This window comes from Macrobrachium nipponense, chromosome 4 (assembly GCF_015104395.2).
Source record: "Macrobrachium nipponense isolate FS-2020 chromosome 4, ASM1510439v2, whole genome shotgun sequence".
NCBI classification, from domain to species: Eukaryota; Metazoa; Arthropoda; class Malacostraca; order Decapoda; family Palaemonidae; genus Macrobrachium; species Macrobrachium nipponense.
Window position 1 is genome coordinate 88,139,425 of NC_061100.1, and position 20,152 is coordinate 88,159,576.

Below are 20,152 nucleotides of genomic sequence, written 5' to 3' on the forward strand. Positions count from 1 at the left end.
AAAATAAAGAAAAGGTCAGTACAACTGACTCGCTCACCCTCCAAGAGGGTGTCGGTATGAACACTATGGCGAGTGAGACCACTACCACGAACCGCTTGCCAATAGAAATCTCCCACTACAAAATCCCCACTAGAGGGGAGCCGACCCACAGAGTGGGCAGCAACTACTACTACTGCATCCCATGCTGCCGACTGCTGCGCCTCTGGTGGCCATCCTTTTCAGTTAGCGCACAGCATATACACGTGCCCTTTTTTGCTCTGTGTTTTTGTGCCCTTTTTCTTGGATTTATTCGTCATGGAGCGTACAGCCATCGCAGCAGCTAAGTTAAGTAATCAGTGATTATTGCTATTTGGTTTTTTCCGGCCTTGAGTCAGTATTTGCCGTTTTTTAGGTATAAATACGAGCTCTAGGTCGGAAGCATGGCAGCATGGTTCTGCCTCGTGGCGGGTTCGTTCTTGGTCTTCCATACCCAGAACCTTCCCTTATTTCATTACGCTCTATTATTAGTTATCCATTTTATGTTAAGGGTACAGCCTACTGGGTTTATGTCATGCATGCATGTCTTTTTCACCTTGCGTAGGCATCTTCCATCCAGACCCTAGCCACAGCTCTTAGTATCGGCCCCGGCTAGCTTTGAGTGGTAGACTTTCTTTCGAGTTAGTCGTACACTCCTGGATTTTTTCTCCTACTGTTTTATTTTCTTTCTTTACGTTTAGTGATTTTGATTATTTATGGTTTTATGTTAGTGTACGGCGTCTGGCTTCACGTAGCCTAGGTTATGTTTTATTGGTCTCCACCACTATGCTTCCGCTCTTCAGTTCGGTTGCTTCTCTATAGCATCTCTCTGATTAGTCGGTTGTTTTATCCTAGGCTGTATTGTTTCATTGTATTACATGTTACCGCTCCGTGGTCACTACGTGATCACGGAGCAGCCAGACGCCTGTCCAGTCACCTTTCCCTCCTCCCGCTCTTCCATAGGGCCGGGGGGAGGGTTGGTCTGCCCACGCTCGCTCCACATACCCGGGCCTGCCTCCCTCTCTCCCTAGGCGGAGGGAGTAGGGGGGCTGGACAGACCCAGACTGGACTCGACCTCTCTAGCTTCACGGCACGCTCGGATGACTAAAGGGGGGGGGACTGGCCTTTCCCCCCTCCGTCGTTACTCCGTCGCTCCGTTGCTAGCGCGAGTCTGTTTGCCCTCTCGCCCTTTCCCAGCTTACTGGTGCTCTTTATCTACCGGAGCTCCGGCATCCACGTGGAAAGGTGCTAGTTCACCCTGACGGGCGGACTACGGCATACAGTTGGTCTTTACTAACCACCCCGTCGCGCTGATATCGCGACACGAACTCCGCCACGCACCGGACTTAGTCCGGTACGTTCGATGTCTATAGGTTTAAGAATTAGTATTTAATTTAAACTATATTAAGTTTAATTTAAGCTACCTTAAGCCAATCCCTCCGTTGCCTGCTCACACCGGATCTCTCCGGGGTTATAGCCTATTCAGGCGATAAGGGAGGGGTTATGCCCAAAATTTTTTTGCGCTCCGGCATGCAGCGGAGTTCTTTTAACCTCTAGCCTGTAAGTGATATCTTTTAGGATGCTCATGTATCTTTTCACTTACAGACCACCAACTGTGAGCATCCGGGATGTAATGCCATGCTCCAGGACCCCTGTGGGCATGAAGTCTGCAGATCCCATGCTCCATGCGCGACTCCGCACGGGAACCTTCAAGTCTGGTTTCACGAGACCTGCACGATTTGCTATGATCTGGTGAGCCAGCTCTTAGACGGGGTAAGTATTTCCAACTCCGTTAGCTAATCCCTACAAGATTATAGTTCTTAAGTTTAATTTTAATCTCTTATTTTAAACTTAAGCTTGTTTTATATGGGATCTCGCATCCTCTATAATTTTAGTTTAACCTATTACTTAAGTTTTAATTTTAAGTTTAAACTTAAAAAACTAACAAATACCCTCTCTTCCAGGCTCCCGCTGTTAGAGACACCGCCCTGGCAACCCTGCGGGCTTGGGTCGGCGGTTTTGGGAAGAACGCCGCCAAGGGACAGCCCTACATCCTTGAGAAGAGGTTGGCGGTCCTGATCTTCCCCGGCGGCAAGTCAACGGGTTACGTCGACCCAGCAGAGGCAGCCCCGACTATAGCGGCAATTCAGCAGCAGCTCGCCGCTTCGTTAACTGAACCAGGCCAGGACATCTCGTCGGAAGTCGCGACACTGGACTTAAATATTGAACCGATGGTAGGTGTTGACGACCTGTTGGTCGAGGTGAGTACGTTGGACGCCCAAGGGCTTCCCTTGGGCGCCACTGGATCTTCTACTCCTGCAAACTCTCCAGCTTCCTTCCAAGGCTTTACAGGAGCTGAGCTCCTTTATACTTCTCCTGATGCCTCCGTTAGACCTAAGGTCAAAGGACAGACGGTAGTTAAAACCCTGAGTAAGACGTCGTCGTCGTCTAAAAAGACGTCGTCGGCGTCAACATCTCGCAAGTCTCCGGCTACAAACCCCGGAGCAGAGAGGTCTAGAGCTTCTGGGTCCGGCTCCAAATCCTCAAGGAGTAGATCTTCCAAGGAGAGATCACATACTCCAGTGGAGTCAGCCGTTTCTCCCCTTCCTTTGGTTCCTGTTCAGAGCTACCCGACCACCTCCGCAGCAGCTCCGGCTTTGGATCCCAATGCTGGCCTGTTGCATGGTTGGTTCTCTTAAGAACAGTATGGAACAGATGTTCTCCCGGTTGTCCGATAGGATTAACTCCCAGGATAACATTATCGCCGGACTAAGCCAGGCTCCGCTAGCTACTCCCCCACCTTTCGGCACAGGTATAGCTCAGCTGCCACCACATGACTCTCTGCCTCCGTTCTCTATGAACAACCCCTGGAGGGTGGCGTCATACGCCCCCTTCCAGGACGGGCTTATTTCTATCCCGGAGTGTGGAACTCGAAGGATTGAGGACTTCGAGTTCTACCCGGAGGATCTCCAACCGCCGTTCATCGGCTACGCCAGGCTCACTGCCGCTGCCATGACGCGAGAGGACAAGGTCCCTAAAGAGACAGTCCTCTATTCACGTGACCAGGCTCAAAGAGAATGGCTCAGGTGCTTAGAGGACATGGATTGTTCGAATACAAAGATACAACCCTTTAAGAGTCCATTCACCATCTTCACAATGGAAGAGGGAACTCCGCTTCCTTTCCTTACCAAGATTGCTACGGTCACTATCCCAGCGGCCCAAAAGGGGGAGTCGTTACCGCAGCTAAAGGAAGCGGACCCTACATCTCCTTTACTTCCCTCAACCGGAGATTTGTGGGAAGACCTGCCCAACACTTTTTCGGCGGGCAAACTCAAACCAGACTGTGCTATGGAGCAGTTTGGTGAGAAGCTGCCTAGACTTCCAGACAGCCTCATTCAGGCAGAGTTTGATGCCAAGTCTAGGCTGGCCAGGTCTATCAACACCATGGCCATGACAGAAGTGGCTACCATTTCTTATGGTTCCGAGCCACTATTCAAGCTGATCACCAAGTCACTGACTCAAACGGTACAGTCTGACATGTTCGAGTTCGCCACAGCCAGAACGAATTGTCGGAAGCATGTCCTCCAGGAAGCAACTATTCGGCATGAACCGAATAAGTTGCTTTCATCAAACATCTGGGGAGCGTAGACTCTTCCCAGATGCAATGGTAAAGGAGGTCCAGGCGGAGGCTACAAGGCTTAACCAAAGCCTTAAGGATCGTTGGGGTCTCACTGCAAAGAGACGCCAAGATCAAGCAGTGAGAGGTAAGGCTCAGAAGAAACCCAGACGTTTCCAGCCTTACCAAAAGAAACAGCAACGCTTTGCCCAGCCTGTTTCGGCTGTTCCGTTGGTGCAGGCGGCCCAACCCTCTACCTCCAAGGCCCAATCACAGCCTATTTATGTGATTTCCCCCCAGCCTCAACCTTCCACCTCTTACGCTGTCTCCCCAGCCTTCAATCAAGTGTTCGAAGGCCAGGCCTTTCAGCAGTATGACCGCTCGGGTAGGGGAGGCAGAGGTAAGCGATCCTTTCGTCAGAGAGGATCAGGAAGGTCCCTTAATAGAGGAAAACACTTCCGGGGAGGCCGCGGAGGCTACCAACATCAATGAGAACTTCCAGGTAGGAGGGAGGCTGTTTCTCTTCCGCCACCGGTTGGGATTCAGCAAATGGGCACAAAGCATTGTGTCGAAAGGCCTGGGTTGGAGTTGGGTGGCGAATCCGCCCCCACCCAGACCTTTCCTTCAACTTCCATCCAAAGAATTGACGGAGTATGCGGAGGACCTCCTTCAGAAAGGAGCAATAGCGAGAGTCAACAGATTAAAGTTTCAAGGGCGCTTGTTCAGCGTTCCAAAGAAAGGCTCACAAAAAAGAAGGGTAATCTTGGACTTGTCCCGTTTAAACTTGGCCATTCGCTGCGACAAGTTCAAGATGCTCACCATCTCGCAGGTGCGGACCTTACTTCCCCGTGGGGCCGTCACCACCTCTATCGATCTTACAGACGCATACTATCATATCCCTATTGCAAGACACTTTCGCCCGTATCTGGGCTTCAAGATAGGAGATCAGGCATTCTCCTTCAAGGTAGTTCCCTTCGGTCTCAACGTAGCACCCAGGGTGTTCACGAAGTTGGCGGAAGTAGTCGTCCAACAACTAAGATCGCAAGGGATAATGGTAGTAGCGTATCTCGACGATTGGCTAATTTGGGCTCCAACAGTCGAGGAATGTCGCAAAGCAACACTGAAAGTAATCCAGTTCCTGGAATATCTAGGGTTCAAGATAAACAGGACCAAATCGAGACTCACTCCGGAGTCAAACTTTCAGTGGCTGGGCATTCAATGGAATCTATCCTCCCATACTCTGTCGATTCCATCAGCCAAGAGAAAAGAAATAGCGAAGTCAGTAAAGCAATTTCTAGGACACAAACTAGCTTCAAGGAGAACCCAGGAAAGGATTCTGGGTTCACTCCAGTTTGCATCAGTGACAAACATCTTGATGAAAGCCAAACTGAAAGACCTAACCAGAATCTGGCGCTCACGAGCAAATGTCAGGTCCAGGGACAAATTATCATCAGTCCCTCAGATTCTACGGAATCGTCTACGCCCTTGGTCGAAAGTCAAGAACTTGTCAATATCAGTACCCCTTCAGTTTCCTCCTCCGGGGATTACCATCCACACGGACGCTTCATTAAGCGGTTGGGGAGGATATTCTCAGTTCAAGAAGGTTCAAGGAACCTGGTCACCCCAGTTCCGTCAGCTTCACATAAACGTACTGGAAGCAATGGCAGTGTTCTTGACTCTAAAAAGGTTACGTCCGCCAAAGAACTCCCACATAAAGCTAATCTTAGACAGCGCAGTGGTAGTCCATTGTGTAAACAGAGGAGGCTCCAAGTCACGTCATCTGAATCATGTCATGGTAGCCATCTTCTCCCTGGCGGACAAGTTCAGTTGGCACCTCTCCTCCACCCATATAGCTGGAGTGAGAAACGTCATAGCAGATGCTCTATCCCGATCAGTTCCTCTGGAGTCGGAATGGTCACTGGACAACAGTTCGTTCCAGTGGATACTTCAGAGGGTTCCAGGTCTACAAGTGGATCTATTCGCATCCCAAGCGAACCACAAACTCCCGTGTTATGTGGCCCCCAACCTGGACCCTCTGGCCTATGCCACGGACGCCCTGTCCATAGACTGGAACAAACTGGGAGAAGATTTATGTCTTCCCTCCAGTGAATCTTCTCCTGAAGGTGCTGAACAAACTCAGGACGTTCAAGGGTCAAGTGGCTCTAGTAGCCCCAGACTGGCCGAAGAGCAATTGGTACCCTCTCATTCTGGAACTGGGTCTTCATCCTCTTCGAATTCCCAATCCCAGGCTCTCCCAGTCAGTGCAAACGAAGACTGTGTTCGCTTCCTCAGGAATTCTCAAAACCCTAACTTTATGGATTTCATGAAGTTTGCGGCTAAAAGAGATGCGAATATTGATCCTCAAAATATTCTCTTCTTGGAATCTGATAAAAGAGATTCAACTTTGAGACAGTATGATGCTGCAGTCAAAAAGTTAGCAACCTTCCTGAGAGAATCAGATATTAGAATCATGACAATCAATTCAGCTATATCCTTTTTCAGATCTTTATTTGAAAAAGGCTTAGCAGCTAGCACTATTACGACAAACAAGTCAGCCTTGAAAAAGATTTTTCAATTTGGTTTCAGCATAGACTTGACAGACTCTTACTTCTCGTCTATTCCCAAGGCTTGTGCTAGACTTAGACCTTCAGTGAGGCCTACGTCAGTATCATGGTTCTTAAATGATGTTCTAAAGCTGGCTTCAGAAACAGATAATAACACATGTTCATTTATAATGCTCTTAAGAAAAACTCTATTTTTATTAAGCTTGGCTTCAGGAGCTAGAATTTCAGAACTGTCGGCATTATCCAGAGATCCGGATCATGTTGAATTTCTTCCCACAGGGGAAGTTCTACTTTCTCCGGAACGTAGTTTTATAGCAAAGAATGAAGATCCTTTGATGAGGTGGGAACCGTGGAAGGTTGTACCCCTTCCACAAGATATTTCTCTTTGCCCAGTATCAACCTTACGAGCCTTTCTGTCCAGGACCTCCTCATCCTCATCGGGTCCTCTCTTTAATAGAGAAAAAGGTGGTACTTTATCTATTAAAGGCATCAGGCAACAGATCCTGTACTTTATTAAGCAAGCCAATCCTGATTCCTTCCCTAAAGCACATGATGTCAGGGCAGTAGCCACCTCAATTAACTATTTCCAACACATGAATTTCGATGATTTGAAAAAATATACTGGATGGAAATCGCCGACAGTATTTAAGCGTCATTACTTAAAGTCCTTGGAAGCTCTGAAATTTTCAGCAGTTGCGGCGGGTAACATAGTTTCCCCCGACTCTGCTTAATCTTTAGTAGAAGATCCAGTTCTCCTTTCTACCTATCTCACCCAACAGTTCGTCTATACCTGCCATGTTCATCTACGTTTACCTTGAGTCTTAGCTGCTCTTATGATGGTATAGTGGGTGCCCCTTATTTTTTTGCTAGGGTCACTCACAATTGATTGTATATAATGATCTCTTTGATGTGATCCCCTTATTTTTATGCTAGGGTGACACATCGTATTTACAATGGTTACAGGTTTTGTATCTAAGTCATATACAGCATAATTCCTTTATTATATTATTATTGAAGTTTGTTCTATTCAGTTTATTGTTATAATTGCTTTGATTTCTTTGTACATAATAACTATACACAGATACTAATCTCAACATATATTCCATGTAAGCCCTGTATATATATGTTAAATTTAAGTTAATTTTAAGAAATATTATTAACCTTAAGTTAATTTTAAGTAATATTTCTATTTTGTATCATTGTGTATATGTATATCTATTAGCAATTATATTTCTTCATTTTATGTTATCTTTTATTTGAGACCCTTTTTTGTCTGTTTTATTTTGTTCTTTACAATCTTGTGCTATTTCTCTGGTACGATTTCGCGCAGCGACACGAACTGAGCCCAGAAAAGGGATTTTGACGTAAGGAAAAATCTATTTCTGGGCGATTGGTTCGTGTCGCCAGCGAAATCCCGCCCTGCCCATCCCATCGCTCAAGATTGTCTGCTAACTTCAGGATGGCCACCAGAGGCGCAGCAGTCGGCAGCATGGGATGCAGTAGTAGTAGTTGCTGCCCACTCTGTGGGTCGGCTCCCCTCTAGTGGGGATTTTGTAGTGGGAGATTTCTATTGGCAAGCGGTTCGTGGTAGTGGTCTCACTCGCCATAGTGTTCATACCGACACCCTCTTGGAGGGTGAGCGAGTCAGTTGTACTGACCTTTTCTTTATTTTATTTATTCTCTGGTATGTGTTAGTACATTTACCTTAGAAATAATGGATTAAAGGATATTTCGCTGGCGACACGAACCAATCGCCCAGAAATAGATTTTTCCTTACGTCAAAATCCCTTTTTTACGTTGAAAAGATGACTGGTACGTACTGTTACTTTAAGTTACTTAGTTATACGAACTCTTGCTCTAAGGAAGTCTAATATCATTAAACCTCAAATAATAATTACTGACTCTTGTACAGTATGCTACTAAACACAAAAATCAATAAACCGTTTTCTTCCAGAAATGGAACTCAAGTGTATCTGAATCTTTATTTGATAAAATTCAATTTTTATATCAATGTAAATGAAACAGGGTTCCAAACTGCACAATATTGTAGCTTATCTATTTTCTGAGAATAGGATTTGCAAACTACTTTCTAAATCATTTGCTAAAAGGCCAATTCTTATTTTTTTTATATAACCTTCACCTTAAAGGGGACAATGAATTTCCTTGACCATTTATATGACCATAGATATAGCAACCAAATGGTACATTTCTTTCCTGTCCTACAGTTTCAAGGTACACTTGTAATATTCTGCTATGTATTTGTATTTTGCAATCATGAATCTAACAAATTCCATATAAAAAAACTAGCTGATTTAAGTATACAGCTAATGACATGAAGTAAAAATATGCCATGTAATATGACGATTCTTAAAATAAATTGTATTTTTCTTAACTATACAAACCTGAGATCCTTTACATCAGGAATTGTTTTCAGTGAAGGCTGGAAAACGGCCGCTAGACGTTTAAACAAGGTAGTTAGGTAGTTAACCTACAGTTCAAGTGGCGGAAGTCACACCCACCCAAACATAAACACTCCACTTTGCTTTTGGCCCAGGAATCAGATTGAGGGTGACATGAGGTGGGCTTAATGTGTAAAGGACCTCAGGTTTGAATTATTAGGAAAAATATAATCTACTTTAAAAATATACAAATCCTCAGTCCTTTCCATTAAGAAGACTTATTATTGGAGGGAGGAATCTGAAATAAGTCTCAAGAGCTGAGTGGAGCTCACACACCTCGAATCTCTTCCTGGTCATAAGAGTAAGGAAGGGAATCATACCTCTGATGAATTGATCAGAGTATAGGCTGTGTGATCATTCAGCAGATTTCTGGGTTTTTTCCCAATGAGAGAAGAAAGTAGCCCCAGGAAAAATAACCTGGAATGATTCAGTCAGTAAGGCAGATACAAGCAATGGTTTGTTTATTGCCAGGGGCTCACCCCTCCTCACCTTGCAAGAGGAAAGGGTGGTTACTTCTATGATCTAAAAGATAAATAGAATGGGTGTTAACTGTGAAACTTACCTGCATCTGAGCCAGTTCCAGCATGTAATGGCCAATTCCCCCATCTGCCCAAAGGAAGAGAAGTGAGCCAGTCACCCATCATGCATCCTTACATCCACAACCACACATCTAAGGCAAGATGCAACTTTGTCCTGTTAAAGGAGCCGGGTAAGCTACACAACTTGAGCAGCCACCACAGGTCCCAAGGAAAAAGTGTCCAAGGACTTGTGAGTAATGTTCCTGAGGTAGAAGAATGTAAAGTTTGTCTGCCTAGACCACACTCCTGGCTTCAGAACCTGATGGACTGACAGATTCTTCCGGAATGCAAGGGTTGGACCAATGCCTTTGACTTCGTGAGCTCTAGGCTCAGGAGTACTGGAGTTGTCTATAACAGCAGCAGAGTACACCCTTCTAATCATCTCACAAAGCCAGAAAGAAACTGCATTCTTGGACGAGCCAGTACTAAGAAAGTCGTTGACACACAGGCCTGAGGTGCTGAGTCATCTTCATATAGCACCTCAGCACTCTAATAGGGCAAAGTAGCATCTCATCAGCATTATTATCTACAAAGTCTTCTAGGGAGGGGACTGTAAAGAAACTTCTAAAGGTCTTCCCCACCAAGGGATCTCAGGCCCCTGGGTGGGACATAACTCTTGTTCTGAGGAGCCTGACTCATGCATCATACCAGCCTTTACAAGAGTCTCCAGACAGGGATCTGATCCTCAAGACTGTTTTCCTGCTTGACTGGCATCAGCGAAGAGAGTAGGCAAACTTCATGGACTCACCTTTCATGTAAAACAGTCAAGGGGATGGGGATCTGTTCAGCTAGATTTCGTCATGGACTCCATAGCAATGACTCAAAACCCAGCGGTCCATGTCCTTCTTCCAATAATGTTTCTTCCCTACAACCTTCACCCACTGCATAGATGTCCACAAACAACAATCACTACAAGTCAATTTGGGATTGCAATCCTGCCCCCTGCAAGAAGTGCAAAGGGCATGAGGATCCGATCCACTTCAAATAATGAATGGAAGTTACTACACCGTTTATTCCCCAACCTGGGACATACACACTGGGGGATGAGTGGATTTAAGGGCAGACTTTGATGATTCCTGGGTTTGCATAATGAAAACTCAGAATCACAGCAGCAAATATAGTACACAGAAATATTCACAAAAACAAAGAAAGATCCATCCAGGAAAAATAAAGCTAGCAATAGTCGGGCAAGAGAGAAGCAAATATGCATTTTGTCACGACGACGACTGAAAGCAAAGTGGAGTGTGTATGTTTGGGTAGGCCACCTGAAGAGGAGTTTAACTACCTATCTACATTGTTCAAAAGTCTAGCAGCCATTTTCCAGCCTTCATTGAAAGTAATTCCTAATGTAAAGACCGAGGGTTTGTATATTGCGTAGGAACAATGTACTTTTCTACTAGTACTGTGGTAGGTAAGTCTGTGAATTATAAATCCGTCAGTTATCTCCAAACCCAGTGCAATACTATATCTTCTTCATATAAAACGAACATGCCTGAATACCTGTCTCCAGAATTAGCATCAGTAGATGATACATCAATACTAGCTTTGTTACTGTCCTTAGATGACACTTCCTAAATGTGGAATTATGAAAACATAAAAGGATAGGAAGTTAGGTGAGGGACAGGTTAGGGCACTGGTGGTGGTGGACACTTACCTCCTCATCATCTATGTAGGGCTCAAACCAATCCCACAAATCGGCTGGTGGTTGAGTGTACCTAAAATAGAGGAATTCATACTTTATATGGGCAGCAAACTCAATAAACAATTGGTCATTTATAATTCATGAGTTTCACAGTTTATGTGGCAAAATGAACACTACAATTGCGTATAAATAATCATAACTGGTTAAAAAGTTTTATGTACATCATAAAAGTACTGTTCACCTCTCGTTAGCCATAAGTTTGATAAACATGAATTGGTATAATATTTAAGCCTTAATTAAGTGTTACCAGAAATTTTCCAACAAAAAAATCACCGAATTTTGGGTAAAATTGATTACTATCATGGCAGAAAAAAGTCAAAGGGACTGGTCAAAATAATTGCAGCCAATTCTGAACTTGAAAACTGGAAAAGTTCCCATAAGGCCCTGCTTTCATTAGAGCCTGATACTGTGATGCATGAAGACTCAAAATTGTCATACTGTAGTGATTTGTATTATGATACTACGGTATATGCAAAATCACCAGCCTCTAATGTTGTTAAGAACTTTGAAAAGAGGATTATTATCATTCCCCGACAACCTATGCTTTCCACAAGAATATCGCCCTTACCTGCCATTTTTGTACCGGCCAATTTCTTTATTAAAGGAATTCTCATATATTGTACTTGTATTCTGCTTAAAAAAAATAATAATGTACATTTACTCGCTGACTTTAGTAAATGCAAGAATATCAATGATGAAACCTGATTAGACATTACACTCAGCTGATTCAACAATAATTCTTAACATATTAACCCTCTTACGCCGATTGGACGTATTAAATGTCTGAGTCAAAATGTCTCCCGTATGCAGATTGGACGTATTATACGTCGACTCAAAAAAGTTTTTTTTGAAATTCGCGGAAAAATACTTATAGGCCTACCAGCCGAAAACTTTTGAATCACGCGCCTTGGGGGATGCTGGGAGTTCACAGATCAAGGCATTGTTTTGTTTACAATCGTTACGCAGGCGCGTAAGCGTGAATTTCTTTCTTATCGCACTAAAAAGTATTAGTGACACATCTCGGAGGAAATTATTTTGTCACTTTGTCATAATTTTTGCACCGTTTTAAATTATCCTTTACATGAAGTATTATATATGAAAATGTGCGCAATTTCATGTAGAATAGAAAAAAAAATACTCATGATTGTAGCCTTTATCAGTTTTGAATATTTACATATAAATAACGATGTGCCAAAATTTCAACCTTCGGTCAACTTTGACTCTACCGAAATGGTCGAAAAACACAATTGTAAGCTAAAACTCTTATATTCTAGTAATATTCAATCATTTGCCTTCATTTTGCAACAAATTGGAAGTCTGTATCACAATATTTCGATTTATGGTGAATTTATGAAAAAAAAAAATTTCCTTACGTCCGCGCGGTAACTTAAAAAAAAAAAAATCAGAAATTTTTTCTTGCGATTGTTGAAATGTTTGCACCATTTAAAATTAGCCGTTACATAAAGTTTTATATATGAATATGTGTGCAATTTCATTTAGAATAAAACAAAAAATGATTGAAGGTTGTAGCTTTTCTCTTTTTTGAAATATTTGCATATAAATCACGATAAATAGAAAAAAAACCACGTTCGGTCAATTTTGACTCTACCGAAATAGTCAAAAAACGCAATTGTAAGCTAAAACTCTTACAGTCTAGTAATATACAGTCATTTATCTTCATTTTGAAACAAATTTGAAGTGCCTAGCACAATGTTTAGATTTATGGTGAATTTTTAATAAAACCTTCTATCCCTCCTCGCGCCGATTAGCGGCCGCAAATCTCCGAAAAGTGTACGTCGCATTCTCCTAATATTTGCTCCTTTTCATATTAGGCGTTTTATAGAGTTTCATATATGGAAATGTGCGCAAAGTCATGAAGAATACAAACAAAAATATTTGAAGGTTGTAGCTTTTCTCATTTTTGCAATATTTGCATATAAAAAAATATATATAAAAATTTCGACATTTGGTCTACTTTAACTCATCCGAAATGGTCAAAAACTGCAATTCTAAGCTAAACTTCTCACAGTATCGTAATATTCAATCATTTGTCTTCATTTTGAAACAAATTGGAAGTCTCTAGAACAATATTTAGATTTATGGTGAATTTTTGAAAAAAACATTTTTTTATGTCCGCACGTTACGAATTCATGCATCATTTTGTGATAACATTTGTTCTGTGTTGCTTTGATCGTTTTACAATGTGTTATATATCAAAATGATTGCAATTTAGTGTACAATACAATGATAAAAAACGTAACTCATTAGCTTTAACCATTTTTCGCACAGCTTGATTTGAATACAATTATGTATGAATTTTTTTCTTGTCGCTCCCATATATTGCATTATTTATATATGATAATGATATTTTTTTTCATTTCTGATGGTTGCATACTAAACTTCAGGCAATGACAAAAAAAGGAGCCAAAAATGAACTCTTAATCTTGAAAACTAAGCACGCTGTGATTTTTTGAAAAAATTATTTTTTCCGCTTCCGCGCTCACTCCAAACCCGCCTCGGCATACGGGAGACGTTATGGTTTTTAGGGCTTCGGTGTAAGAGGGTTAAATTTATATGAATAATATTAGCATAATTATTATCAAATAGCTTAACCAGGCCACCAGGCTAATTTACTAAGTTCTTATAGGGTTGGTTCAAGGGATTTACAAAGGTAAAGTCATTGGAAAAGTAAACGGATAAAATTCATCATTCGGATAACCAATGAGAGCAAACACCAGGCAATATGAAGAATACTAGCATATTTGAATCAACATTACAAATGATTCTTGCAATAGAAGACAAGTCAAGATGGTAGATAAACAGATTTTATCTGTGCACACAATCAGAATAGCATTCTATTGCATATGGGTAAATCTATGCTAACTTGACGACAAACGGCGATTCCAAAACTACACCTTTTGCTGCAAGCATTGACTGGTTTGCTAACTTTAAGTCAGTAAGATTTCTTGATGTGAAGTCTGGTGGAAAGGCTACATCAGCAATAAAAGCAGCAGTTGATGACACTTGTAAGGTGATTACAAATCACACGTAGACACATATACCAGCCAGAGGAGATGTCCAAGTTGAATGTAACTTCATATACATTCAGGACTTTAGACAGAAATGATATTGTTAGAATACAATAAAGTTTTGTACATACTTACCCGGCAGATATATACTTAGCTTATGTCTCTGACGTCCGACAGAAATTCGAATTTCGCGGCACACGCTGCAGGTAGGTCAGGTGATCTACCCCCCTGCCGCTGGGTGGCAGGAATAGGAACCATTCCCGTTCTAGAACCAGATTTTCTCTTCCACCTGTCTACTGAGGGGAGGCTGGGTGGGCCATTCATCGTATATATCTGCCGGGTAAGTATGTACAAAACTTTATTGTATTCTAACAATATCATTTTTGTACATGCAACTTCCCCGGCAGATATATACTTAGCTGATTGACACCCTTGGTGGTGGGTAAGAGACAACTATTTACTGAATAGACAGGTAAACAACATACGTTGTAGGTAATAAATAAATAAAACCTTGGTTCCTACTTGTTCAGGCGGAAGATTCCATGGCTAATGCCTAGGAATCTGCTTCGCCTCAAGAGCCTCAGCGAGGATGTGACCTATGGCTAAGAGTTCTTGTGGGTCTGTCGATGGGGTCTTATCCATTTACTCGACAGAGCCTCTTACATGACAATATGCCTATGCCTAGTGGCATAATTAAGGAGCACAACACCGATCCCGATCACCTGATCCTAACACGAGGGTTAGTGCTTAAGTTGAAAAGAGTTATCCCCAAACTCCTTTCAAACAACCCAAAGAAAAAACACGACGTTAAATAAAATTTAACTCACTAGTTAAGGATCAGTATCGGCTCCCTATCCCAGCAATGTATCCGCAGACACGTATCAACCAAGAGAGAAGGATCTCTCGTAGGTTATCTTGACATCCTTCGGATATGGGAAGTCAACACAGAGTTGCATCTCCCGTATGTGACAGCTAATATGTCCTTATGACATATTGTTAAGGAAAGAACAAGAATACAGAAAAGCTCGCACTTCATGCGCTTTTAATTCTCAGCTGTTTGAAGGAATCATCAATGCACTTGTCAAGTGCTTAGGAAATCACATTGTCTCAAAGAAGGCCAGGGCATTCTTTGATATAGATCTCTCTGGGTGAAGCCTGGAGCCTGGCTAGCGCTTCGTGCCTGGCAGGCGCCTAGCGCCTGGCTGGAGCCTTGCGCCTGAATGGCGCCTAGAGCCTGGCTGGAGCCTCGCGCCTGGATGGCGCTCGCGCCTGGCTGGCGCCTGATTGGCTCCTCCCTCCTGGCTAGCGCCTCGCGCCTGGCTGGAGCCTTGCGTCGGGCTGGCGCCTTGCGCCTGGAGCTTGGCAGAAGACTTCATGATTACTGTCTATGAGTCTGCATGCCTCAAGAGTTTCAGCGAGGTAGGGACCTATGACTGACAAACCCTTCTGGATCATGTCAATGGGGGCTAGCCCGCTTACACGACAGAGCCTTCTCGGATCGTGCCAATGGGGGCTGACCCACTTACATGGCAGAGCCTTACCTGTATCATATCAATGGGGACTAGCCCTCTTACATGACAGAGCTTTAGGTTTCTCTTTACTGGAAGGAGCCTTGCGCCTGGATGGATCCTCAATCCTGACTGGAGCCTAGCCTTGAAGGAGCCTGGCACCTGGATGGCGCCTGGCTGGCTTCTAGAGCCTGGCTGGCTCCTAGAGCCTGGCTGGCGCCTCGCGCCTGGCTTGGCTCCTCCACACTTGCTGGAGCTTCGAGCTTGGAAGAGTCTCTAGGCTGTCTGGCGATGTCCACATCGGACACTCTTATATCTGTCCGATTTGTTCGCCTCTGGCGCATTTGCGCCAGGTTGGAGGCCCGCTCCTTCTCAGTATCCAACCATGACAGAGTTCCTTGGAACTGTCCGCCTCTGGCGTTTTTCGCCTGTATTGGCATTTGGCGCCTGGCTGGCGCTACATTGTCCGAGAGTCCTGAACAACCACATAGTCTATCAGGAGACTGGAGAAGGGTGGAAGAAATTCTTCCCCTTTGAGCTTTTGGCCCCTGGCAAGGGGAGGTGATTGTAGTCAGCTACATCCAGTAGACGACAGGATATCTAACAATACGAGAGAGAAGAGTCTTCCTCCGAGGAGGATCCTTCGTGAATACTTCCTTTGCTAACGAGATCTCTTCTTACATGTTGATGAGGTTCCTCGTTGCAGAATCTTCCCTATCCTTGCCCGAAGGAAGGGAAGGAGTCTGGAAGTCGAAGGAGACTCCGAGCTGAAATTGGGCGGAACCCTGATTTCTAGCTCTTATTGTATCCTTCTGAATACCCTCTGGGAAGCATTTCGAGCCCTCATCGCACCCCGAAGACTCTGTAGGCAAACGTTTAAACCATCTCTTCTTCTGTAGATGAAAAAGTAAGTACCCTGTCTGGGCAACGAAACTTCTATCTGAAAGCGTTGCGTCAGGAATAGAGGGTTTTAGTTCTTTTGCCAGACATACTATGCTGGCAAGAACCCATTGCCGAGTCTCCATTGAATCTGATGCGAGATTCCAATGCACAAAAAATTCACTTGTCTTCTTGGTCGTTTAGGGCTAAGAGAAACAAAGAATTCCTTCATAAACTTTCTCAAAGAAGTTTGATGAGGAGCAGTTCCATTTTGTCGGAACACGGAATCTGTGGCCACAAAAAGATCCCATTCGAAGTACATGATATCCTACTCTTTGTCGTATTGCGGTATCGTTTAAGATCCCGAAGATCTTAATCTTCTGTTATCTCTAATTCCCCTTGTAGAGACAGAGTATAGCCTTTTACTGCGTTCTTTGATAGCAGATATATACCTAGGTGATTCTTCCCTCTGAAAGTGAAGAAAGAACCTCGCTATGTGGTTCACAGAGGTATCGGAAGAGGACAGTTTCCTCATTCCATCTAGCACGATCTGCAGCAATTCTATGTCTTAGCCATGCTATTGTCATTTACCTTGAAAAATCCTCTCATTCATGTCCACTTCTGGTCAGTCTGCACGCGGAAAGACTCAGAGTGGAGAGGTTTTTCAGGTCTATTTATAATAGATTCTGATAGAATATCCAGATACTCTTGGAAAAGCCTTACGAAACATGCTGTGAGAAGAACGTGACTTCTGTGAATCCAACCTCTCTAAGGCCAAAATGAGGCATTCATCCTCTCTTCTTTTGACGCCCATTTATCTTAATATCTGTTAAGAATTTATAACTAGGGGAAAAAAGACTAAAGTTTATTCCCCTTCTTTAAATTAAAGATGTCGTATATTGCTACCTCTCTTGGTTCAAGGAAAAGGAAGCAGTCTATAGGAAGCCTGTTCGTCTTCTACCTTGCGAAGAGATCTATGAAGAAGACTTTCCGCAGGTTCTCAAAACTCTTTTCAATAAATGTTAGACATACGTTAACAGTTATTATCTTTGATCGAGAAGGTTCTCACGGACATGCAAAATCTTGCATCGACCCTTTAAGGATCGTACGTTCCGTGTCTGTTCCCAAATAGGTTCTCTTTTGTTAACGCGAACAGGGGCGAAAAAAGAGATTCTCGATGCTCTTTGAGATATGAGAGTCGTGGAATTGGCCTAAGTGATTAAAATAAATCATTTCATCATTCCTTGTAAGCGACCCCTTTCCGATTAAATGGGTAACGAAATCAGGAACGAATCTTGCCGTTACCGAGCCTCCGAGAGGCTACTGGTTTGTTTGTTTGTTTGTATGGTGTTTTTACGTGACTTCCGAACCACGTCGAGAGTGAACTTCTATCACCAGAAATCCACATCTCTCACTCCTCAATGGAATGGCCGAGAATCGAACCCGCGACCACCGAGGTGAGAAGCAAACACCAAACCAACCACTACTGGACTCTTAGGTTAATAACTCGCTAAAACGAGAAAATATCTTGGATGGTGCTTCTGGCGCATTGCGCCAGGCTGGCGCTTCTGACGCAATTTGCGCCAGGCTGGCGCTTCCTTCTAGTTCTTTTAAGGTTATGTGCCAGAACATCTGTGCCTTTATGGTACCCGACATCCTTCACGTGTTAATTCCGTTCTTAGTAGGAAAAAACTTTTATATACGTAGTATAGTCCATTCAGGGAAACAACTTCTGCCACTAAGAGAATGTTTCCCATCCGGCTCACCCATCTTCTCTTGAGCAATATCCGATTCTAAAAAGGTTGTGTGCGTTTCTCAAAAGGATGAGAGAATTATAATATTATATCGTGCTCTGCCGTATTAGAATCCTTTATAATACTGTCACATTGTGGTAAACAGCATTAATCTAGGAAACCTTTGTAAGGATACTAGGAATTCTGTAGTTAACCTCGGTATGTGCATAAGACTTGACCATACCGTAGTCTTAAAGTGAATTCTCTTCTACTACATTCATCTTCTCACTAAGCATGTACACTAATAAGCCATGCTTTCGTAAGCATGAGAGCATCATATAATATGAGTTCCGCTGCGTTAGAATCCTTTAATAATGTTACTACGGTAAACAGCATTGAAATGTTGTAATATCTTTCTTATTGAAAGCTTCTTAGCAAAAGGCAGACAATATTTCATTTATGTTTGCTTAACTATCCCCTCAATCCGAGGCTAAAACCGCGATTGTAGGGGAGAGACACGGTTAGTTATTCCATCCCGCAGGAGAGAGACATGTAACCAACCACTCATGACCGACACCTACATGTTACTGCGTTGGTCTCTAAGGCGCGATAGCAGTCTCCGTTAGCCGTCTGGCCTTACTCTTCCAGAGTTGCCAGCTACTCCATTAAATAAAGGAATCTTATAAAATTATTATCGAACTTCAGGAAGTTCTTATTAATGCATATTTAAGCGAAACAAGACTTCGATAGATCTAGAAGCTAAGTAGGTGTTGTCTTAACAATCCCTTTAAGCGTAGTCCTTCCTAGGAAATTCCTGGAAGGATACTGGTAATTGAGTTGCTCTGCAAAGAAGTAACTACGGTATGTGTGATTTGCCGTATCGTATTCTCATACAGCAGATACTCTACTACCTTCTTTCCCTGCCGAGGCAGATAAAGGAAAAAATTTTACTGTCTTCGTTCTTTTCGTTAATAGAATGATAGAAAGAGTATATATATCTTCTTAAGGAAGGAAGTTAATCCAGGAACTCTTTAAATCTTCGTGATTTCCTCATAAATCGCGGAAGAGACAGAATTCCTGTTCGTCTGTAGGGTTTACGGAAGGAAGTAGATATTTCCTATCCGCCATCATACCCAAATGTCGATGAGATTCTTATAAGAAAAACTCCCAAAGCGCTTGCCTCTTCATAACGAGGGAAGAGCATGAATGAAGGAGAGAGTCCGCATTGAGAGGAACTGCTAAACACAGGAGTCTTCTGAATAATGAAAAAATGGCTTCTCTTAGTATCAGAATCCTTCTGACAAACGCGACGGCCGCCTGTGCGACATCTTGCACCTTTGCCAGGGGAAAGTTGCTCAAGTTAAAAACTCAAAGAGGAGCCTCGCGACTGACCTCTCTCTCTTAAGAAGATTTGGAATATTCTGGTGCCCGGCTCCTTGCGCCTAGCGCCTGGATAGTTACGCGCGCCTGGAATGTTCCGCACGCTAGAAAGGAGACTTGCTCCTGGAACGTTCGCTTGCGTGGAAGGTCCCGTGCGCCCTGATAGTTCCGAGCGCCTACTAGACCCCTTTTAGAAAGAGCCTCTTGCCCGGAAACGTTCAATGGAAGGATCGTTCTGATTGCCACTGTACTATAAGGCTCCTTGCTCTAACTGTCTGTTTTTCTGGCGCAATTTGCGCCAGGCTGGCGCTTCGTCTCTTTGAAGGCGCCATGCGCCAAGAAAAATTTTCTAGAACGCGGCTCGCGCTCAGTTGCTAGAACGCGGCTCGCGTTTGGTTGTAGGAACGCGGCTCACGCTAGTCTGTTTTCTGGAACGCGGCTCGCTGCTGGCTGTTGGAACGTGGCTCACGCTAGCTTGCTGGAACGCGGCTTTCTAAGTTCCTGGCTGGCTCTTGCTCAGTGTTCTCTTAGTTTTCAGAGAACGCGCTAGATCATCAAAACATATACTACATTCTTCGTCTTTTCGGATGTAAGATGAAGAGACGCACTTTTTTAAGGATGCCTTTTCAATGGCTATCCTTGGCAGTCTGGGACGCTCTACAGAACCTGCCGAGGGGACGCCTGACCAG

General features: G+C 43.5%; 1 protein-coding gene across 1 annotated transcript in view; it reads right to left on the reverse strand.

Annotated features, from left to right (window-relative positions):
- Positions 1 to 20,152, reverse strand: part of LOC135210993 (pre-mRNA-splicing factor 38B-like) — a 261,602-nt gene that overhangs the window by 111,019 nt on the left and 130,431 nt on the right. The window contains exon 5 of the mRNA XM_064244000.1: positions 10,887 to 10,947. Within this exon, the coding sequence (XP_064100070.1) occupies positions 10,887 to 10,947 (61 nt within the window). The remainder of the gene's footprint in view (positions 1 to 10,886; positions 10,948 to 20,152) is intronic.